Source organism: Octopus sinensis, linkage group LG1 (genome assembly GCF_006345805.1).
Source record: "Octopus sinensis linkage group LG1, ASM634580v1, whole genome shotgun sequence".
Taxonomy (NCBI): Eukaryota; Metazoa; Mollusca; class Cephalopoda; order Octopoda; family Octopodidae; genus Octopus; species Octopus sinensis.
The window spans coordinates 14,517,477-14,542,891 of NC_042997.1; the positions used below are offsets into that span (position 1 = coordinate 14,517,477).

Sequence of the window (25,415 nt, forward strand, 5' to 3'; positions counted from 1 at the left end):
TTTTTTAATCTTTTTTTTTTTTTGTTACTCGTAAAATTTCCGCAAGTAATAATTTACAATTTTTTAAAAAAAGCATTTCTTCAATTCGATTTATAAATTTGAAAATGTATCGCTTATTAAAAAATATTTCTTAATTAATCGGAAATGCTTGTTCATGTGTAAGTGTCTAACAATAAAATAGTACATATAATAATAATAATAATAATATAATAATAATAAACAGAATCTTTTTTTTTAATTCTCAGACTTTATCTGACATTTTTTTTTTTGTTAGATCACAGAAAAAGAGAGAGAGAGAGAGAGAGATAGATAGATAGATAGATAGATAGATAGATAGATAGATAGATAGATAGATAGATAGATAGATAGATATAGATAGAGAGATAAATAGATAGATAGATAGATAGAGAGAGAGAGAGAGAGATAGATATAGATAGAGAGATAGATAGAGAGATAAATAGATAGATAGAGATAGATAGATAGATAGATAGATAGATAGAGAGAGAGAGAGAGAGAGAGAGAGATAGATAGATAGATAGATAGATAGATAGATAGATAGACAGATAGAGAGAGAGAGAGAGAGAGAGAGAGAGAGAGAGAGAGAAAATAATTAATATACAGTGATTAATACAATGAATGGGTTAGTAAGGAAAACATTTACCAAACACAAAATATTAGTGGAGTAATGTCTATTTGATATATCTTCGCTTCTCTCGATTAAATCTGAAGCTGTATGTATCATTTGGGGAAACAAATAATCCATCAGAATGACATTTTGAAATGTAGATACAAGAAAAATTCATGTTTTTTTCTTTCTTTTAAATGTAAAAGATCAAACGTTTGTTAGTATAAACATTGTTAATAAAATATTTTCAGAACTTATATGACACCGGTATCGATCGCCTACACGGTGTAAGTTTAGAAACAGGCTCCCAACTGAATTTATTACTATGTATGTTAATTCAGTTTCAATATGTTTATTACGGATGTAGAATGTTTAATGCCAGCAACATGGAAACAAAGATAACGAGAAATATAAGATTAAAGATTAGGATAGTGTGTGTGTCCGTTATTGACTTGCGATTTAAAAAAAAAAAAGAATTTACTTTAACAATTAACATATCAGACAAATCTGGACATGTCTTATCTCGACCTCATAACCTTCCTTATGCCTGCTGAAGAAGTGAAGGAATCACAAGATTAAAACTGGTTATTTATCCCTTTCCACTTCCTCTGATGTTAAGTTCTCCCAAAAAGCATTCACAGAAGAAACAGCTTTAGATTGGCTGCATGAGAATTTTGTATTTTACCCTAGCAATTTTCAAATATTTATATTAATGGCAAAAATATTCTATTTAATGAATATATATTTCTTTATTGCCCACAAGGGTCTAAACACAGAGAGGACAGACAAAGGGATTAAGTCGATTACATCGATCCCAGTGCGTAACTGGTACTTAATTTATCGACCCCGAAAGAATGAAAGGTAAAGTCGACCTCGGCGGAACTTGAACTCACAACGTAACGGCAGACGAAATACGGCTATGCATTTCGCCCGGCGTGCTAACGTTTCTGCCAGCTAACGACTAATAAAATATTTATAATATCTATAGTACAGTGAGTTCCACCCTTTTCCCATTTGTCTACCCATCAGTTATTCATCATCAGCATCATCATTTAACATCCGCCTCCCATGTTGGCGTGGGTGGAATGGTTTGACAGGAGCCAGCCAGGCAGAAGCCTGCACCACACTTCTGTGACAGTTTCGACAGGATTTTTACAGCTGGATGCCCTTCCTAACACCAACCACCCAGTAGAGCGGTTTTTGGGTACACAAAATTTAGTTGATAATTGAATAGAAACAATAGCATGCAAATTTTTTTATATGATTTCCATTTATAATAATAAATCTTGGTTGAATATAGTGTTTAATTACAAGTTCTTGAGGAGACCTATTGAGTCAAGTATGTCAACACCAACATCAAAATAAAAATCAAACGGAAATTGCAGTTGTGATACCCATGCTGGTGGCACGTAAAAAGCACCCACTACACTCACTGAGTGGTTGGTGTTAGGAAGGGCATCCAGCTGTAGAAACACTGCCAGATCAGACTGGAGCCTGGTGCAGCCTCCTGGCTTCCCAGACCCTGGTCGAACCATCCAACCCATGCTAGCATGGAAAGCGGACGTTAAACGATGATGATGATGATGATTGTCATACATGAAATAAAATAAAATAATAGGTTACAACTCAGATATGTGAGAGACTTCATGGTTAAGCTGGATTGTTGATCTTGTAGACAAAGCTGATGCACTGTTTGGTAGTGTGTAGAGGCAATCATTGGTCTGTTGGTCATGTGGTGTTCATACAGCAATGATGTAGGTGAGTGTCTGGTGGAGGTGAAAGCAGAGACTGGCTGGCGTCTGATACATCGTTGTCTAAGACGAGTTGCGTGTGGTCAGTGGTGTGCCAAAGACCAAGAGCAGTTGGGAACTGTCGTTCTTATAGAGATCAGTAGGCTCTTAGAGCTGGTGATTAATTTCCCGCGTAAGGAAAAACGAACTGTTGCACCAACACGATTGGGCGACTGGAAACTGACCAATACAAACAAGTACAGCTAATCACGAGGTCATGTGACCTGCTGGAACAAAAAGGCTGGGTATTTAAGCCTGTGGGGATGAGCCAGAAGAAGAGGGCCATGATGTCAATAATCAAGGGACTGACCGGAAGCGGAAGTATGAGAAGGGAAGTGAGGGGGAGACAGGACAGGGTTATCCTCTTTCCACAGGATAAGGACACCTTCCTTAATCCACCTCTCTACCTCTTCTTCAAACTTGCCCCACTGATCTCAAAGATCACCTTCTCACTTCACTCCATGCTGAAATCTACTACCCACCCAGGTGGGCACCTTGCACATTGTGATCTTAAGCTGGGAACTTCATTCTCTTCCTCTTCTCCACAATCATCAACCAATGAAGCGACAATCCAATGAACATCCAAGACATGACGTGGCATTCCATCCACAGTTTTGGAATTGACAGCTGTCACTATTCCTCTGTTCCACTGAGTTGAGCAGCGTGCCTTTGGTGGCTTGACCCAGACTTCATCTCCCACCTCTACGAAGTTGGCCCCTCTCTCTTCTACAGGGTATCTTAATGGTTTACTCAGATGCCGCCATTCATATTTGAATATTACTCTATGTGGCATGAACTCTTCGGCCTGTCCTGATTGGGGCAACATATTGTACCTGAACACCACTTCCGGTGGTGAGACATGTCCCCTCTCCGCCACAGCCTTGATTATTCAATGATGTCTCTCCACAATCCCATTTCACCTCGACCTGTATGCTGCTCTGAAAAAGTGGTGCACTTTCCACCTGCCAAGCATCTCCTTCAGCACCTCTGAACAAAATGCTATGCTGTTGTTCATCAGCAATTGATCCACAGGGCCCCAATCTAAGAATACCTCATTTAGAATACATGCCATCTTGTCCGCAGTGCCTGTTCTCAATTCCCTCCTCCTCATGCTTCCTCTTCCAGTCAGTCCTTTGACCATTGACGTCATGGCCCTCTTCTTCTGGCTCATCCCCACAAAGCCTAAGCAACCATGATGAAAATATCTCATACATAATGACACTGTAAATCAATACTGCTACACGTGCATGGTGACTTTGTTTAAAATGGAGAAGAGTCGAGCATCATCAACCTCATTCTCTTGTTTGTGAACATCTAAGGTCCAGTGACAAGACCAGGTCAAGACGACAAAGGATGGAGAAAGATGCACTGGATGACCAAGATGTCTTACTTGCCACATCTTGCTCTCTGCAAAGAAACGTTATTGTTCCACATGTATTTCTGCACCTGTACAAGGGGGTGCTGTACGTAAAAGAAAATAGAGGAGGATCAGCTAATTGTAATTTTATTCAACATATTCCCCTCACAGATTTATACACCTATTGCAGCAACCTTTCAGTTTTTCTAAGACCTGTAAAAGAACTCAGAAGGTTAGGGCCTCCAACTAGGACTTCCACAAAACCCTTTTGTTACCATATTTCTGTTGAGATGCTCTGTTTCTTTCAATTAATTTTAAATATAACAAAGAATTTAGTGAAATAACTTAGTTATCATTAAGCTAGTGTTAGGAACATAAATTGTGACTAAAGTTTGGTGGAAGATTTTAATTCAAAACTTACAGAAACAAGACATTTGTACTACAGATCCACGGGCGGTTTCAGCCGGGTTGGTATCGAAAGGGTTAAAGTTAGGAACTTTTCAGCACCCCCTCTTACTACCTACTTTCTCTTTAACCAATTACAGTAAAATGTGATCAAACCTAAGAATTACCAATGTTTAAGTAAACCATTTTAGCATCAGGCGCAAACTGCACATGTAAAAATCTCCTGGTGTGCATATGTACTGAAAAAAGAAAATTCATCCTAAATTTCTCTACTGCATAAGCTGTAAAACTATGAACTTGTATTTCGTTTGGATTTGGTTTGCAAGATTCTTTATATGAGTTCGTGTGTTGAAGCATATTCTGTTGTGTCTGGGGAGAGTCATTTTCTTTTTGTGCCTTATAATGTAACACACTCACCGGTACAATTTCCACTTATTTCTTATTTTTATTTTCCTAAAATTTTCGTTGCGTCTTGCAACATTTTTGATTGTCTTGACTATTCAATAGTCTTGAAATTTTACCGGTGAGTGTGTTACATTATAAGGCTTAAAAAGAAAATGACTCTCCCCAGACACAACAGAATATGCTTCAACACATGAACTCATATAAAGAATCTTGCAAACCAAATCCAAACTTGTATAATGTATTTAAAATTACTCTTTTGGTCTTGATGCTGTTAGAATTTTTCATGTGGGTTCTTACAAACTTGTCTGGTAGTGATTTCAAATTTGATGGCAATGAAAGGCTCCCCACTCCTATTTTTGTTTTGGAATTAGGTTTCTAGGTGACTGATTCAGGAATGAGTGAAGCAATACAGCTGTGTGTGGCGGGTATGCCTGATGTCATATGTTTATGTTGAAGTGTGTGGGCAGATAGAGTAAGTACAAGTTGGGTATAGGTTAAAACATGGGGGTGAGAGGACAATTATTTGTACGTTATTCAAATAATACAGCTTAGGAACATGCCAATGACTGAACTGGAACTTTGTATCTATTGCTTTCTGGGTTAGAGATCACAGTACATGATGAGTTATCTGTGACCAGTGCTACTCAAAGTGGTGGTCCGTAGACTGGTGCTGGTAGATGGTGAGTTTCCAGAAAAGAAAGAAACATTATAAAATGCTTATATAATATTGTATTATTTGTTTACAAAATAAATATAAGATATTAAAAATTGTCAACTTTTATTATATTCATTATATATATTGAATGGTTGTATACTGTCAATCTAACAAGAACGTGACAGTAGGGGGTACACCACCGTTGTATAGCCCTAGGAGGCATCGAATGCCTCCTGATAGCTTCGACACATTTTAACGGTGGTGAACCCTCTACAGTCACGTTCTTGTTAGATTGACAGTATACAACCATTCTATCGCCCCACCACCGTACATGTCTCTATGAGAGATTTAGAAATTCAATATTTCTTATTATATATATTGTTTACGGTATAAATTAATATTACTAAGAAATATTACCAGTCCCTGGCACATTGGGAAAAAAACTGCCAGTACGCCACATCAGATAGTTTGAGAAGCACTGGTGTAGATGATAAGTTGATGTGTGGAGAGAAAGAGAAAGAGAGAAAGAGAGAGAGAGGAGAAGCTAATGAGAGGTGTATAAGGTGAGTGAATGGGGAGGATGTAAATGGTGATGTAATGGAATAGGAGTGGTAGGGAGAACTAAAGTTAGATATAAGGTAGATGTGAAGTGAGGTCAAAGGAATGGTGGGAAGGCCCAGTTCAAGTGAAGATGGAAATAAATACTAGACAAGCATGTGCACACACATATACATATGCAAACACACAAACATACACATACAGATGTATAATGGAAGAAGAAGAAAAGGGATAGTAGAAAGGAGAATTGAGGAATGCCTATAGTAGGGATGGTCAAATATTGTACAGTACAACATGACTGGAGGTGGATGCGATAGCGGAAGTAGAGCAGAGAGGACAGCATAGGTTGGAAGAGAGGCTAAATAATTATATATATATATATATATATATATATATACACACATTATATATACAATGTACATATAACACACATAGTATATACAAGTATTTACATATGATATGTACATGAATATATAAAATTCACAAGGTGGTGAGCTGGCAGAAATGTTAGCACGCCGGGCGAAATGCTTAGCAGTATTTCGTCTGCTGTTACGTTCTGAGTTCAAATTCCACCATGGTCGACTTTGCCTTTCATCCTTTTGGGGTCCATAATTAAGTACCAGTTCTGCAGTGAATTATTTATGCAGTATTTATTTCTGGTAATTTGGCACGCCTAAGCGAAAACTTTTGAAAATAACCACGAATGTAATAGGTAGAACTGCATGCATTTTTGACCTCATGTTGATATCTGGCATGAAGTACTGCAAATTACATTCTGCATAGACGATCATACTGATGATCTACAGATAAATTATGTAAGTAGAATTATGTAATTTGTTAATAGTGAAACAATTGTTTATGATTAATCTATATTTTTGTTACTTTTCATTTGTCTTGCTCTCTTATGTTTCAGGTGTGCTAAATTTTTCTGGAGAACAATTCTTAGTGGTTAAGATCATAGCGGATCTTCTTCTAGCGTAAGAGTTTCCACATAGTGGTAAAAAAATTTCCCCTTATATTTATGTATGAAATACTATTTACTGAATCTCAGTTTTTTATACGCTAGACCACTGGTCTTAAAATTGATGTTATCAAATTAATATCCAATTTTTCACCCTCATTTTGATTTTAATTTTATATATATATATAGCATTATTAAATCTCAGAACGAGATGTAAACAGTAATCACTCGACAATGTAAAGTATAATAGCCATCTCAGTATGGCTAACCACAAAGGGGGGGTGTTACTGTAGATTTTTAGCCCCAGGAAATCATCGTCTCCAGCTGGCTTTAGACACAATTCCTGTGCCCTTAAGGTATTTGCAAAGGGAGGCCATCCCTTTCTCGCAAGCCTAAGCGATACGCACCGGACCACGGTTTCGAGATTATTGTCTCTTATCAACGGGCGGTAATCACCGGATCACGATAAAAGACAAGGCCTGTTTGCAAATATATAAGAGTTTTTCTAGTGACTTCTGCCACTGATTTCGAAAAACTGACGCCAGTCCATTGCAGGTGAGCTGCAAGATGCAGGAGGAAAGAGTGAGAGAAAGTTGTGGCGAAAGAGCCAGCAGAAGTTTGCCATTACCTTCTGCCAGAGCTGCGTGGAGCTTAAGCGTTTCGCTCATAAACACACACATCGCCCGGTCTGAGATTCGAACCTGCAATCCCTCGACCACGAGTCCACTATTCTAACCTCTAGGCCATGTGCCTCCACATGTAAATACATATATAAAGAGAGAGGGGGAGGGAGAGATATATGTATGTCAGACAGCTATCTTCCTAAAAACTTGACACTTTTTGCCATTGGTAAGAAAGGAATGTTAATATTTGTTTTCTCAGTTTAAACAATGTCACAAATTTATAGGAGGTGTATGTAATCATAACAAACTCTATGTATTATTAACTCCTTATTACCTGAGTTCAAATATCATTGGAGTTATTTGGTTTATCATCCTTTTGCAATGGATAAAATAAATATCCCTTTTACTTGGACGTGTTGGATAAAATATATATATAAGTAAAATGCATACCTTCATTGGTCCTAAAAAACCGAATCTTGTCATCATTATCCCTCTCTCTGAATCACAACACAGATTCAAGAAAGCTCTACGTGTTTGCATATCAAAAGATAACTTAGCCATTCACTAAAAAGATATCAATAAAATAAGTCCCAAACTGAAATAAGTGCTGGCTGATATGTTTGTATAAAATGATAGCTTTGAATGTTGTGCACCAGCATGGCCACAATTTAACGACTGAACTTGAAGAATAGATACAGAACCAGAGTTGCGAATGTTTAAAATCACACGTATGCATTTTAATTTTGCAGTGGAAGTGTCTTCGTTGTGGAGATGGTCTACTAGATTGATTTAAATGTTGTTTCAGGCTTTCACTCATGAATTTTTGGCAAATTGTAACTCCAAGTTTCATTTTTGGATTTGGTTTGCAAGATTCTTTATATGAGTTCATGTGTTGAAGCATATTCTGTTGTGTCTGGGGAGAGTCATTTTCTTTTTGTGCCTTATAATGTAACACACTCTCTGGTAAAATTTCCACTTATTTCTTATTTTTATTTTTCTAATATTTTCGTTGTGTCTTGCAACCTTTTCAATAGTCTTGACTCCATCCGTTATTTACACTGCGTTCTATTGAAAAGGTTGCAAGACACAACGAAAATTTTAGGAAAATAAAAATAAGAAATAAGTGGAAGTTTTACTGGTGAGTGTGTTAAATTATAAGGCACAAAGAGAAAATGACTCTCTCCAGACACAACAGAGTAACTCCAAGTGTTATAACATTAATTTGATATAACTTTTTGTCCAATCACTGCAGAATTGTTTATTCATTATTCTCATATATAATATATTCATTATAATAAAATAATATAAACAATATAATAAAATAATATAAACAATAATATAAACATAATATAAATATTATTCATTATTCTACAGCTTTGATAATAATTGGTAAAAAAAAATTATTTTTTTAATTAAAAGAAACTGCAATTAGAGCCATTTTACACTGCCTGCAGAAAAAAGGGCTGAGTGCAAGGACAGCAGCAAAAGAAATTAATGATATGGAAGACCTAAGAATTGTCAATGAATATGTGGCACAAAACTGGTTCAGACATCTCAAGAAAAGTGACACCATCCTCTAAGACAAACGAAAGTCAGGGAGACCATCTGTTATGGAAGATTAGGCTTTGCTTGAAATGGTTGAATAACAGCCAAGCACAGGCATTCATTCATTCTCAGCAGAACTTGGTTATTCACAAAGCACTATCAGTTAACGCATTCATAAACTTAGCCTTCTGAATAGACATTGTTAAGAAGCTTCTGATGAACTGAACAATGACCAAGATCAATGATGAGTGAAAATTTGCAAACAACTGCTGGTAAATCTTTGAGATGTCCGTTTTTGGAGTTGGGGATCAAAAATAGATCTGTTGTTGTAAACCTAATTATAGAAATCAGTGGCTTTGTTCCAGCCAGATTTCAGAACCAGTTGTCAAACAAGAGCAGTTTGAACATGTCATGGTGTGTGTTTGGTGAAATTTTGAGGGAGTGTTGCACTTTGAACTCACCCCAGATGGTTACATTGTGAATGCTAACCTTTATGCTCAATGCCTGCAGTTAGTGTATGATGCTTTGAAAGCATGCTACCCACAATTGGTCAACTGAAGACGTGTACTCCTACAGCATGACAATGCCCCAGCACACTCTTCCAATGTGACCAAGTGCAAACTCAAGGAACTTGAGAGGATGCAAGTGCTGCCTCCCCTGCCTACAGTACAGATCTCACACCATCTTTTCCAAGCTATGCTTCACTTCCTACATGGATGGAGGTTCAGCAATGTAAATGAGGTTGAAAATGGGTGCAAGGAGTTTTTTGCCTGCCTCTAAACAAGCCAAATGATATAAGCATGAAATTGAGCTCCTGACAGAATGATGGCAACACACAATAAAATATGATGGAATATATTTTAATGAATAAATGGTTTTCATATGTAATTTGATTAAACTATTGATTAAAACCTTGAAATGCAAAAGAACTTTAGATTCAACCTGGTAAATATGATGGTTGGAAAGAAGTTTTGCTGGTTTCACAAGTGAAAGGGAATAAAATTGTAATAGCTGGAAATATTACTGTATTTCAAATATATCCAGCCCCTGCTGGTTGGCAAACGTACATGTAACTTTGACAGGAATGGTGATAACAATAGTAATAATGGTGATAACAATAGTAATAATTGTGTTAATAATAACAGTGATACAGCAGAATAATTCAGGTCAAGTTAACATTCTTTAATAAAAAAAAAGGTACAAAAATGTTAAGAAAGTTATCTCTGTAGGAGTTTTAAACATTTAGACATATAATTACTGGATGATTTTAGCCCTGTCAGGCTTGACTTGAGGTTTTATCAGCTCAAATTTGATAAGTATAAATAACAAATTGAAATTTTTGTAGTTTTTACAATGGCATGTGTTTGTATTTTTTAATAAATTTGCTGATGCCTTTGCCTTGGCAATGACTCAGCTGTGTGTCATTCGGCTGATGCATAGATTACTGTAAGCTCAAATGATGAATACTTGATAGTGACTGCACTGAGGGATTTACTGTAAGATAAAGTGAAGTGGGTACGATGAACAGGTTACTGACATATAAAATAGACTTTGACATATCGTCGTCATCATCATCATTTAATGTTCATCCTCATTGCTGTCTTCGGTTGAACAGCATGACAGGATCTGACAAACCAGAGAACTGTGCAAAGCTCTGTTGTCTACTTTGGAATGGTGCCTGCAGCTAACTGTCCTTCTTAATACCTATTTCTTTATTACCCACAAGGGGCTAAACATAGAGGGGACAAACAAGGACAGACATAAGTATTAAGTCGATTACATCGACCCCAGTGCATAATTGGTACTTAATTTATCGACCCCGAAAGGATGAAAGGCAAAGTCGACCTCGGTGGAATTTGAACTCACAACGTAACGGCAGACGAAATACCGCTAAGCATTTCACCCGACGTGCTAACGTTTCTGCCAGCTCTCCGCCTGTCCTTCTTAATACCAACTGGTTTACAGAATGTACTGGGTGCTTTTTTATGTGGCACCATCGCTGGTGCATTTTACATGGCCTCTCAACTGGGGTGGGGGGGAGTGGTATTGAGGTAGGTGACACCAGCCTTGAAGACAAACCAAAGTCAAGGAGACCATCTGTTATGGAAGATTAGGCTTTGCTTGAAATGGTTGAATAACAGCCAAGCACAAGCGCTCATTCATTCTTAGCAGAACTTGGTCATTCACAAAGCACTATCAGTTAACACATTCATAAGCTTAGCCTTCTGAATAGACATTGTTAAGAAGCTTCTGATGAACTGAACAATGACCAAGATCAATGATGTGTGAAAATTTGCAAACAACTGCTGGTAAATCTTTGAGATGTCCGTTTTTGGAGTTGGGGATCAAAAATGAATCTGTTGTTGTAATCCTAATTAGAGAAATCAGTGGCTTTGTATCTATGTATGTATGTATGTATGTATGTATGTATGTATGTATGTATGTATGTATGTATGTATGTATGTATGTATGTATGTATGTATGTATGTATGTATATGTTTGTGTGTCTGTGTTTGTCCCCTAACATCAATTGACAACCAATGCTGGTGTTTTTAGCATAACTTAGCAGATCGGCAAAAGACACCAATAAAATAAGTTACTAGGCTTACAGAGAATAAGTCTTGGGGTTGATTTCTTTGACTAAAGGCAGTGCTCCAGCTTGGCCTCAGCCACGACATAAACGTATAAAGTGTCAGAAGAAATACCACAAAGCATTTTGCCCAGCACACAAATGATTCTGCCAGTTCACTATCTTAATAATAGTAATAATAATAATTATTATGAAATTCTTTCTACTATAAGAACAAGGGGTTGATGTGGTCAACTAATCACTATCTCAAAAATTTTATGGGAAGGGATTTAGTCAACTACATCTACCCCACTGTTCGATTAATACTTATTCTATCAACCCTGAAAGGATGAAAGTCAAAGTTGAACTCAGTGAAACCTGAATTTGGAACATAAAGCCAGAAAAATGCCACAAAGCAAGCTCATGATTCGGCTGGCTTGACACCTTAATAATAATGAGAATAAAAATAATAAAGAAATTGTAAAATGTAAATCTCATTTATATTAGACTAGCTTAAGAGTCACACTCTGTGTGGACTTTTAATCTAGCTCCTGCAGAGGACTAATTGAGCTTGTAGATCAAAACCAAAGAGAGTTAAATAGCATGTCTATAATGACTATATGCCCCAGTGGTATAATCTATTAATATAAAATCCGTTCTGGCTGTCTGTGTGTGTGTGTCTTCTAGGATCTCAGGCATCCTCCGTCCGATTGTGCTCAAATTTGATATGTAGATACTGACAGTATCAGGGCATGTATGAGTCTTGAAAAAATTACAAAAATCGATTCCAGGTGAGAATGCAATCGATAAAGCTGTGGGAACATGCATTTAAACGCGTAAGTACATCAGCTGTTGCGATCAATACTATGCGTACACGAGAAAAATGCACATGCAGTTTGTACAAAAAAAGCTGGCCTGTTTGGTGTCTCAAATTTAGGTTAAATCAGTGTTTCTCAAAGAGGAGGCCTATGGGACAGTCAGATAAGTAGAGAAAATTTGGTTTAAATGTTTGACAACTCAGCACCGTCCATTGGACGGGTGGCGTTTTGCTCGTATGTCTATAATGACTATGATATGTTTATAATGACTATATGCCCCAGTCTATTTTATCAGAGGTTAAGGACAGATGAGAATTAATTCTGTAATGGAATCATTCTATTGTTCCAGTGACAAGTTAAATTCCAACTATTGGACAATTTGTCCCAAAGTTTTTGTCTTGACATAAAATTCATGAAGTGAATGTCATTTATCTCCCCACGATCTCTGACACTGTCTGGAAAATGCCACCAAGATGGCATGAATCAGCCAAGCTTTGCCTGCTGGAAATAGCAGCCCAAATGCTTTTAAATCAGATCCCAATGCTGGATATTCAAGTAACAAATGAAGGGCAGATTTTTAATCCTAGGATCATCCTGATTCCAAGAAGGTATAATATGTCTATGTAGAACAAATGTAGGTTGAGTTATTGGTGTCCCAGACAGACAGACAGAATTTTGCTTTTATTATTAAAGAAGCATTTTTGAATAGAACTTATTCTTTCTCTCTCTCTTCCCCCTCTCTCCCTCTCACTCCCTTTCTCTCCATTTTTGTCTGGCATTAAATCAGCATGTTAAGCTCTTAGCTAACTTTAAAGTAAACAAATGGGATTTGAGGCCAAACAACCATTTGTTGTATAAGTGTAACTTCAGGTTGTATACTGTAAATGAAGGAAAAACAAAGGATACGGACTGAACTCGAATGTAGTAGAGGAACTTAAATAATGAAATTCAAATTAGATAAATGTAAAAAAATCACAATGAGGAGAAGAAAATTAATGGAAAACATATGTCATGTTAGATAAAGAAACAGAGATAAGAGAATTAGACCAAATACAATCTTGCAGTTTTTTTTTTTTTGTATGTGTATGTTATATATATATATCATCATCAGTGAGGGCGCGTGGCTTAGTGGTTAGGGCATTCGGCTCATGATCGTAAGGTTGTGAGTTCGATTCCCGGCGACGCGTTGTGTCCTTGAGCAAGACACTTTATTTCACGTTGCTCCAGTCCACTCAGCTGGCAAAAATGAGTTGTACTTGTATTTCAAAGGGTCAGCCTTGTCACTCTCTGTGTCACGCTGATTATCCCCGAGAACTACGTTAAGGGTACACGTGTCTGTGGAATGCTCAGCCATTTGCACGTTAATTTCACGAGCAAGCTGTTCCGTTGATCGTATCAGCTGGGACCCTCGTCGTCGTAACCGGCGGAGTCTTTAAAATATCATCATCATCATCATCATCGTTTAACGTCCGCTTTCCATGCTAGCATGGGTTGGACGGTTCAACTGGGGTCTGGGGAGCCCGAAGGCTGCACCAGGCCAGTCAGATCTGGCAGTGTTTCTACAGCTGGATGCCCTTCCTAACGCCAACCACTCCGAGAGTGTAGTGGGTGATTTTATGTGCCACCGACACAGGTGCCAGACGAGGCTGGCGAACGGCCACGCTCGGATGGTGTTTTTTATGTGCCACCAACACAGGTGCCAGACGAGGCTGGCAGATGGCCACGCTCGGATGGTGTTTTTTATGTGCCACCGACACAGGTGCCAGACGAGGCTGGCGAACGGCCATGATCGGATGGTGTTTTTTATGTGCCACTGACACAGGTGCCAGACGAGGCTGGCGAACGGCCACGCTTGGATGGTGTTTTTTATGTGCCACCGAAACAGGTACCAGACGAGGCTGGCGAACGGCCATGATCGGATGGTGTTTGTTACGTGCCCACAGCATGGAGACCAGTCGATGCGGTACTGGCTACGGCCACGTTCAGATGGTTTTCTTATGTTCCACCGGCACTGGTACCACAAACATACAAATTCCATTGATGTTCAGCCTTGCCTGACCCCCGTGCCGGTGGCACGTAAAAAGCACCATCTGTCCATTGCATTTTGCCAGCTCCATCTGGTACCTGTGCGGGTGGCACGTAAAAAGCTCACGGAGTGGTTGGCATTAGGAAGGGCATCCAGCCGTAGAAACACCGCCAGATCAGACTGGGCCTGATGCAGCCTTCTGGCTTCACAGACCCCAGTTGAACCGTTCAACCCATGCTAGCATGGAAAGCGGATGCTAAATGATGATGATGATGATGATGATGAGACAGTTTACAACACATCATCACCATCATTTATTGCCCACTTTTCCATGCTTGCAAGAGTTAAATGGAATTTGTTGAGGTAGATGCTCTTTCAGTCACCAACTCTCACACATTTCCAAGCAAGTAAATAGTTCCCATGGCCAGACATAATTTTCAAGTATGATTGGCAAAGAATAATCTTATGTGTACAATGACAATGTTCTACTTTCAACTATCATGTGCTGTCTAGTCAACGGTCACTCTGAAACTCCCACCTACCCTATCCCCCCCACACACACAGATACACATAAATATACATATATGATGGGCTTCTTTCAGTTTCCATGTACTCACAAGGCTTTGGTCAGACCGAGGCTATAAGAGAAGACACCTGTCCTCGATGCTGTGAAGAGGTATTGAATACAAGAACACATCTACGTAATTGAAGAGGTATTGAATACAAAAACACATCTACGTAATTGAAAACAAGAACACCTAATCTATGTAATAACCTGCTCGGGTTGTGGACACAACAATACTGGACAGAGAAGTAAGCTTCTCAACAACAAAGCCATGTTTGTGTTTATAGAGGAAAATATGTATCAGGAAACACTATTATAGATGTATTAGATTAATATTCAAATAAGAGTGAAATACACAGAAAAGTAATAAAAATTATATGCATCTATACTTTAGCTGTTTCAATAAGTTACAGTTATAATATCATGAACAACATGCTACACAGTCTAGTACAGTGTTTCTCAACTGGGGTTCCCTGGAATCCTACAGTTCTGCAAAAGGTTCTTAGGGGTTCCACAAGAAAGAGTGAGATAAGCTAATGGTAATTTCATGATGGTAAGATTACTATACATGTACAACATATTATTAGTTATTATAATATTGTAATATAGACATGATCTTAACCTATTATGTTATCAAGAAAATATAACCATTGGGGATATATTTAATGATGTCAGTAATTTATGGACACCCTATATATATATATAATCATCATCATCATCATCGTTGTTTAACGTCCGCTTTCCATGCTGGCATGGGTTGGACAGTCTGACTGAGGTCTGGCAAGTCAGAAAGCTGCACCAGGCTCCAATCTGATCTGACAAAATTTCTACAGCTGGATGCCCATCCTAATGCCAACAACTCCGAAAGTGTAGTGGGTGCTTTTTACATGCCATTGCCATGAGGGCCAGTCAGGCGATACTGGCATTGACCATGCTTGAATGGTACATTTTATGAGCCACTGACATGGGAACCAGTCAGGTAGCACTGGCGACAAGCACGCTCAAATGGTGCTTTTAATGTGCCACAAGCACAGGTGCCAATGCGCAGTACTGTCATCTGCCATGACAATAACTTCATTTGACTCCACAGGCCTTTGCAAGCACAGTTTATTGCACAATGATTGAAAAGTACTCTTAAATGGACCAGTTATGCTTCAATGGTGTAGGCCATAGTTACGGTCTCACACACACATATATATATATATATATATATATATATAATACACACACACATATATACAATTATACATATAAATGCATATATATATGTATACACACACACATATATATATATATATATATATAGATATAGATATAGATATATATATACCTATATATATATATATATCTCCTCTTACTTATCTCCTTGTGAAGTCATTCACTCGTGAATTTCATCACACACAACATGGACAAAATTTCTTCTTAAGAAAAAATACGTATTCAAATAGGTAAAACATAATATCATGAATTGCGATAGCGAAACCAGTCGATATATTAAAAATTATATTAAAACTATGTAAATGTGCATATTTTCCTTTTTGAATTTCTTATATATATATATATGTATCTGTAAATGTAATATGTGACAATTATTCGGTAGCCATGATAAAACTCTGAGTTTCGGATACCAAGGTGGAAATTCACGCTGCCATCTCTTCAGTTATCCGGCCATCGGAACAGCGTTGTAGAGTGGATATATTAATCAATATATACAGTATTATAGATCTATTACAACTGATAATGCCAATCAGTTTTGCACTTGATGGATATCTTATAACTGTGCTCATTAGAGTTAGCTTGTATGGGAAAAATAGATATTTCGTTCCATGTCTGCAATCTCTGATGAACATAGTTATTACATAACCTTACATGACTATGCGATTATCTCATATTCAATGTGAAACTGATTGGTGATATTAGCTGTAATGAATGTATAATACAGTATACTTTGATTTACACACACACACACACTTACACACACACACACATGCATGCATGCACACACACACACACACACACACACACACACATGGCTTGTGTTTCTACTTATTAATGTAAACTAGTATATCAAGTTGTGTCCCTTTATGTCAATAAGTAAAGAAGCCATTTGATTAATAAATATAGATCCAAGTGCTCTACATAAATGACAAGAAGGTTTGATATTATTCATAGAAAGACCAAAACACTCTTGGAGGGAGTGCTTAAGCACATCCCCCACTTTAATGACTGAAACTATTAAAAAAATAAAACAGTATACATAGACACTCAGAGTCATGTATGTAAATAAATACCTACATATTGAACCCAAACAAGATACTATATTGGACACATACACTGATAAAAATCACGGTAAGCATGACTAAGTTAATAGGAAGAAGCAAAAAAAAAAATCATGAGTTCTAAGTTTTTGTGCTTGATATGAATAATTAGCTTCATTGTGGCAGAAAGATTATCATATGAAATGTAGTACAAAGATCACTAATCACGCTGAAAAAACATCTATCATCAAAATCCATTCACATTATTTTTATGATGTCAGCAGAAAAGATTAAATGAATAGTGAATATTAATTATAAATGTTAAAGACTTCAGAAACACCTGCAACAAGGTTTGTGAATGTAAAGTAATTGAATAAGCCTGCAAGGAAAATACAATATGAAGTCACTAAATTTCATTAAATTATTATTTATAATAACCATAACCCCTTCAATAGATGCAGAAGTTGAAAACCCATTTTATTATTGGAACCTGTGGAAAAAATTAGGGAAAAGCCAAGAGTATCTACTTTCTTACCAGAATGAAACTTTGCAAAACAACAGGAATACAATTACAAGTAATATAGACTGGAGGGACCAAATTGAGAAAGCAAAGAACTTATTGAGTTCAAATATCTGTGAATCATTATCCTTCTTAAATGTCTCAAAGAAGTGCTGTGAACATACTGAACTTGTGTTTAAGTCTGTTGTTCAAAAGAAGAAATGGGCCTTAGAAAGTAAGTTTTCTTTCTCTACTTTAATTACATATTTGGTATTACTTCTAACCACATATACATTTTTACTCATCTTTAGTCTTTAAACACACACAGATTATCTACATCCAACTTAGACTCTGTACATAAAATTTGATTCCATGAATAGTAACCTTTGCAAACATTTTTTTTTTTAAACATGACAGCCTAATTTCCTACCACACTACCAATACACAAGTAAACAATTTTACATTCAGTCCTATAAGAGCGTCTCTATATGAACTCTTGACCTGCTAGAAATAGAAGCTGAATCCCATTTAAATCTTAACATACCACATTTAAGAAAAAGAAACCATAGCAACACCAACACCAACAGCAATAACAACAACACCGATAACAATAACAACAACGCCAACAATAATGACACCACCGTCACCAACAACACCAATAGTTTTACTCTACCTGCTCCATTCTGTTAACAAAAAAAAAAAATGACTAATTTAATGTTTGTTTTCTTTTCTTATAAGTGGTGGACATGAGGGAGCAGGTGTAGTGTTAAAGGTATTTGTTATAATGTGATACATTTTATTACTCGGTAATATAAGTTGAAATTCTATGCAGGTATGGCTGTGAGGCATGTAGTTTTCTTCCCAGCAACATGATTCCCTGTTCAGTACCACTGCATGGAACCTTGGGCAAGTGACTTCTACTATAGCCTCAGGTCGAAAGAAGCCTTGTGAGTGTATTTGATTGACAGAAACTGAAAGAAGCTTGTCATATATATCATCATCGTTTAACGTCCGTTTTCTGCGCTAGCACGGGTTGGACGGTTCGACCAGGGTCTGGGGAGCCAGGGGCTGCCCCAGGCTCCAGTCTGATCTGGCAGTGTTTCTACAGCTGGATGCCCTTCCTAACGCCAACCACTCCGCGAGTGTAGTGGGTGCTTTTTACGTGCCACCTGCACAGGTGCCAGAGGGGTCTGGCATCGGCCACGATCAGTTGGTGCTTTTTTTTTTTTTTTGTGCTACCAGCACAGAAGCCAGTCAAGGCGGTGCTGGCATCGGTCACGTTCGGATGTTGCTTTTTGTGTGCTACCGGCACAGAACCCATTCGAGGCGGGGTTGGCATCGGTCACGTTCGGATGGTGCCTTTTATGTGCCACCGGCACAGAAGCCAGTGGAGGCTGCACTGGCGACGGCCACGTTCAGATGGTGCTTTTTATGTGTCACCGGCAATATATATATATATATATGTATATATATCATCATCGTCATCATCATCATCATCATCATCGTTTAGCATCCGCTTTCCATGCTAGCATGGGTTGGACGGTTCAACTGGGGTCTGGGAAGCCAGAAGCAATGTTTCTACGGCTGGATGCCCTTCCTAACTCCATATATATATATATATATACTCTTTACTCTTTACTCTTTTACTTGTTTCAGTCAGCTGGAGTACCACCTTTAGTCAAGCAAATTGACCGCAAGACTTATTTTTTGTAAACCTAGTACTTATTCTATCGGACTCTTTTGCTGAACCGCTAAGTTACAGGGATGTAAATACACCAGCATCGGTTGTCAAGCGATGTTAGGGGTACAAACACAGACACACAAACACACACACACACATATATATACAGATACATATATTCGACAGGCTTCTTTCAGTTTCCGTCTACCAAATTCACTCACAAGGTTTTGGTCGGCCTGATGCTATAGTAGAAGACACTTGCCCAAGGTGCCATGCAGTGGGACTGAACCCAGAACCATGTGGTTAGTAAGCAAGCTACTTACCACACAGCCACTCCTGCACCTATATATATATATATATATATATATATATAAAGTGATAGATCCTAGAAAGATGCAAACCATACTTCAATAGCAGCAAGAAGTGCAGTTTATACCTGGCTTAGAAGAGAGCAATTTTAAAAGGTACCCAATGCCCAGGTGTTTACCTGAATAGCAGGGGTGAGGTGTTTAATCCTTGCCCGCATGGAAGGAATTACATTCTATCATATCTGCATACCCCACCATGACTGCAACCACAGGCCCCCTGCCTCAACCTTCAACATACAACTTTCCAACAAGGCCCTTGAGCCTGGCAAAACGGACGGGTCATTCGAAGCCTCTAATCTTCAGTCAAGAACCGGATCATCTTTGCAATTTCGAGATTAATCAGCCGAAATTGCGAGGATGATCCGGTTCTTAACTGAAGATTAGAGGCTTCGAATGACCCATCCGTTTTCATATCGTCTATTTGAATGTTTTGCATTCTTGTCCCATTTTGTATTTTTATATATATTTTTTATACACACACACACACACACACACACATATATATATATATATGGTAGAGGCGCAATGGCCGAGTGGTTAGGGCAGTGAACTCGTGGTCGTAGGATTGCGGTTTCGATTCCCAGACCGGGTGTTGTGAGTGTTTATTGAGAAGCAGGGGGTGGTGGCGATCCCTGCTGTACTCTTTCGCCACAACTTTTTCTCACTCTTTCTTCTGTTGGCCTGCTTCCTTAGCCAGCATGGTGACGTCATTTGAAGGCTAAAACCAGCGATGTGTAACAACATCTGATAGCTTGGTTGATCACGGTGATCATGGTGATATATATACTCTTTTACTTGTTTCAGTCATTTGACTGCAGCCATGCTGGAGCACCGCCTTTAGTTGAACAAATCGACCCCGGGACTTATTCTTTGTAAGCCCAGTACTTATTCTATCGGTCTCTTTTGCCGAACCACTAAGTGACGGGGACATAAACACACCAGCATCGGTTGTCAAGCAATGCTAGAGGGACAAACACAGACACACAAACATATACATACACATACATACATATATATACATATATACGACAGGCTTCTTTCAGTTTCCGTCTACCAAATCCACTCACAAGGCATTGGTCGGCCCGAGGCTATAGCAGAAGACACTTGCCCAAGATGCCACGCAGTGGGACTGAACCCAGAACCATGTGGTTGGTAGGCAAGCTACTTACCACACAGCCACTCCTGCGCCTATATATATTTATATATATATATATAAAACACGAGGATAAGAAAGCAGACTTTCTCATCAAATTTCAACATGTTTTTCCATGCTTCGATGGGTCGGATGGAATTTGCTGAGGTGGATTTTCTAAAGTTGAATGCTCTTTCTATTACCAACCCTCACCTAATGCCAAGTAATGCTATCATATTTGCATGACAGTGGCACTCCTTTACAACTATCACATGATGCGAAGGCAAAGAGATAGTAGCACACACACACACACACACACACACACACATATAGACACCCTCTTTTGGATTTATGATTTACTGACGATGTGAATATATATATATTCAGGCGCAGGAGTGGCTGTGTGGTAAGTAGCTTGCTAACCAACCACATGGTTCCGGGTTCAGTCCCACTGCGTGGCATCTTGGGCAAGTGTCTTCTGCTATAGCCCCGGGTTGACCAATGCCTTGTGAGTGGATTTGGTAGATGGAAACTGAAAGAAGCCTGTCGTATATGTATATATATATATATGTATGTGTGTGTGTGTTTGTGTGTCTGTGTTTGTCCCCCTAGCATTGCTTGACAACCGATGCTGGTGTGTTTACGTCCCCGTCACTTAGCAGTTCGGCAAAAGACACCGATAGAATAAGTACTGGGCTTACAAAGAATAAGTCCCGGGGTCGATTTGCTTGACTAAAAGCGGTGCTCCAGCATGGCCGCAGTCAAAAGACTGAAACAAATAAAAGAGTAAAGGGTAAAGAGTATATATGAGGATGTTGAGCCTCATGGAGAAAATGACAATGGACTGAGATGTCTGGCAATATGAGGTTCTTGAGAAGACCTGCCCACATCAGCAAAACTGAGTTCTAGAAGCACTGTGTGTCCTAACCACACATAAGAAAACTCATGCACCCTACTCCAACAAACCAAACTAAATCTCTTCTCTTCCTCACATTTCCACTTCATGCACTATGCTTATCTCCCACTCCCCACTCTTGTCCTCTTGGCCCTGTCTCAGAGTATCATTGCTATCCGCTACCCCCTGATCTGTGAGTTCCACCCACACGTAATAAGAAATATTTTCACACACCCTACCCCAACAAACTGATCTTATTTCTTTATTGCCCACAAGGGGCTAAACATAGAGGGAACAAACAAGGACAGACAAAGGGATTCAGTCGATTAGATCGACCCCAGTGCATAACTGGTACTTAATTTATCAACCCCGAAAGGATGAAAGGCAAAGTCGACCTCAGTGGAATTTTAACTCAGAACATAACAGCAGACGAAATACCTATTTCTTTACTACCCACAAGGGGCTAAACATAGAGGGGACAAACAAGGACAGACAAAGGGATTAAGTCGATCAGATCGACCCCCAGTGCATAACTGGTACTTAATTTATCGACCCCGAAAGGATGAAAGGCAAAGTCGACCTCGGTGGAATTTGAACTCAGAACATAACAGCAGACGAAATACAGCTAAGCATTTCGCCTGGCGTGCTAACGTTTCTGCCAGCTCGCCCCAACAGACCAATCTGCATCTCTACATCTCTTCTCTTCCTCACACTTCCTCCTTCATGTACCATGCCTACCTCTCACTCCCCAATTCTGTCCTCATGGCCCTGTTTCTCTTTTATCATTGCTATCCAGTAGCACCCCTCCTACCACACTCTATATACCCTAGTTTTCACCTCCCCATTCTCTTCCCCTTCTCACTCTCTAATCCCGCTTCTTTGGCAATATCCTGCCACATATATTATGACTTTCGAACCTCAAGGCTATGTCCTGGCACATGCCACAATATATATACATCCGACGACAGGCACCCATGCCAACCCCCTTTGCTTGCGAAGACATGGTGGGGCAAGTGAAATCGAAATCGAATTGAACCAATCCTATGACTGGCACCCGGCAGATGCCAGGACCCCTGGACTGGTGGTATGTAAAAAGCACTGTCCGACTCGTGGTCGATGCCAGCACCGCCTCGACTGGCTTCCAGGCCAGTGGCATGTAAATTGCACCAATCCAACCGTGGCCGTTGCCAGCCTCACCTGGCACCTGTGCAGGTGGCACGTAAAAAGCACCCACTACACTCACGGAGTGGTTGGCATTAGGAAGGGCATCCAGCTGTAGAAACATTGCCAGATAAGACTAGAGCCTGGTGCAGCCTTCTGGCTTCCCAGATCCCTAGTCAAACCGTCCAACCCATGCTAGCATGGAGAACGGACGTTAAACGATGATGATGATGATGATGATCTCTGCTTTTACTTGACCATCCCATTTATATTCTCATCCCCGTCTCTTGTGAGTATGCCTAGCACTTTGTCACCATCTCTATCCTGATGTCTCCCACTCTCTCTTTCCTTCCCCTGCACTTACCTCAAGTTGGGTAATCTTGTACTCCTTTGCAGAAGCACATCTGTTTCTGTCCTCATTCCTAAGCTCTCTCTCTCTCTTAGGAAATGCTTTAATAATGACAAGAAGTTTGTATCTATGTTGGTTTATACATTCATACTGTATGGTGTGTTGAACCTTATTAGATTTCACTTTCTGGACTTGTTATTTTATGGGATAAAGCTATATCTTAGTAGTTCTGCATTTCATTGAGAAGGTAGTGAGTAATGTTGAAAACATTCCTATCAAATGATAAGTTGGATATTTTTCTGCTTATTCCTTCTACTGAATTTTCTATAATGGCTAAAGGTGTGATTGGGTTTTTGTGTATGTAGTACCCTCTTTTGGTCTACTGTAAATGTAATGCTTGCCCATAGTCAGGTTAAAAATGATAGCTAGGAAATAGATAAAGCTTAATTTGAGTTATAATAATAATAATAATGAAATTATTGTATACAGTGCTCAGGTCCACCACAACTTGTCAGAAAGTGCATATAAAGTACATGCAGTTATGTAAAAATGTCTGGAAAACGAACAATGTATGAGTCAGATACATGCTTGTGTATGGAGGGGAGAAAATCAGGTGTAGTGTTGGCGAATCTCAGAAAGCATGGAAGTTTTGAAGGATGCAGTGCTCCAACAACTAACAACTGATGCCGGCAGTTTGTTCCATGCTTCAGCAACTCTCAGCATGAAAAAATGTTTCCAAAAGTCATGGGAGCTGTGCTGTTTTCTGACTTTGTAAATATGTCCATGGGTGTTAGATGGGTGGAGTTTGAAAAGGTGTTCAGAGTTATTGTTTGTACGATGGTTGATAATTTTATGGGTGTCTGCCAAGTCAGCTACCAGACGTGGGAGTTTCAATGTGTCCATGCCCAGGGAAGTAAGGCGTTCAGGATATGGCAAATGCCTGATGGAGGGTGTTGATAGCAATTCTCAGGTTGAGCACCTCAAATATGTCTATTGGGTCCATTCTAAACTTATTCATGCTGTGACCATTTATATTATAAGAGACACCATCTTTGTGATAGTCTAGATATCTGGGTTCATATACATTTATTAATAATCCTCTCTACTATGGGCACAAGGCCTGAAACTTTGGCAGGAAGGGCTAATCAATTATATCCACCCTAGTTTTTAAATGGTACTTATTTCATTGACCCTCAAAAAGATGAAAGGCAAAGTTGTCCTAGTTGGAATTTGAACACGGAACATAAAGACAAATGAAATGTCACTAAACATTTAGTCCAACATGCTAACAATTATCTTAGCTCACTGCTTTATGCATTTATTAATGATATCTAGGATAGAGAAGAGGCCATGTAATTCAAAGTCCTCCACTTCATCTTAACTGTTGCTTATATCAAAGTAAAAGAGTTTTGCTGCTGCTGCTGCTGCTGCTGCTGATGATGATGATGATGCTGATGATAATGATGATGATAGTGACAGTAGTAGCGGTGGTGGTGGTGGTGGTGGTGGTGGTGGTGGTGGTTATGATATAACTATATTACAAAGTTACTGCTCTAGTTTCTAGTCAAAACAGTTCCTGTGTTCAGTGTGAAACAAAATGACATATGTATGTATATATATATATATATATATATATATATATATATATATATATCTATATATATATATATATATCTATATATATATATATATATATATATATATATATATATATCTATATATATTATATATCTATATATATATATATATATATATCTATATATATATATCATATATATATATATATATATATATTATATATAATATATATATATATATTATATATATATAATATATATTATATATATATATATATATATATTATATATATATATATAATATATATATATATGTGTGTGTGGTGTGTGTGTGTGTGTGTGTGGAGGCACAATGGCCCAGTGGTTAGGGCAGCAGACTCGCGGTCGCAGGATCGCGGTTTCGATTCCCAGACCGGGCGTTGTGAGTGTTTATTGAGCGAAAACACCTAAAAGCTCTACGAGGCTCCGGCAGGGGGTGGTGATCCCTGCTGTACTCTTTCACCACTCTTTCTCCCACTCTTTCTTCTGTTGGCCTGCTCGCTTAGCCAGCGGGGTGGCGTTATTCGAAGGCTAAAACAATGCAAACGCATTGT

At 38.6% G+C, this 25,415-nt stretch overlaps 2 protein-coding genes across 2 annotated transcripts in view; one reads left to right on the forward strand and one right to left on the reverse strand.

Annotated features, from left to right (window-relative positions):
• Window positions 1–894, reverse strand: part of LOC118766232 — a 33,038-nt gene extending 32,144 nt beyond the window's left edge. The window contains exon 1 of the mRNA XM_036509550.1: window positions 662–894. Within this exon, the coding sequence (XP_036365443.1) occupies window positions 662–763 (102 nt within the window). The 5' untranslated portion in view covers window positions 764–894. The remainder of the gene's footprint in view (window positions 1–661) is intronic.
• Window positions 895–17,185: 16,291 nt separating this feature from the next.
• Window positions 17,186–25,415, forward strand: part of LOC115217117 (nose resistant to fluoxetine protein 6-like) — a 48,879-nt gene continuing 40,649 nt past the window's right edge. Inside the window, exon 1 of the mRNA XM_029786721.2 lies at window positions 17,186–17,894. Within this exon, the coding sequence (XP_029642581.1) occupies window positions 17,558–17,894 (337 nt within the window). The 5' untranslated portion in view covers window positions 17,186–17,557. The remainder of the gene's footprint in view (window positions 17,895–25,415) is intronic.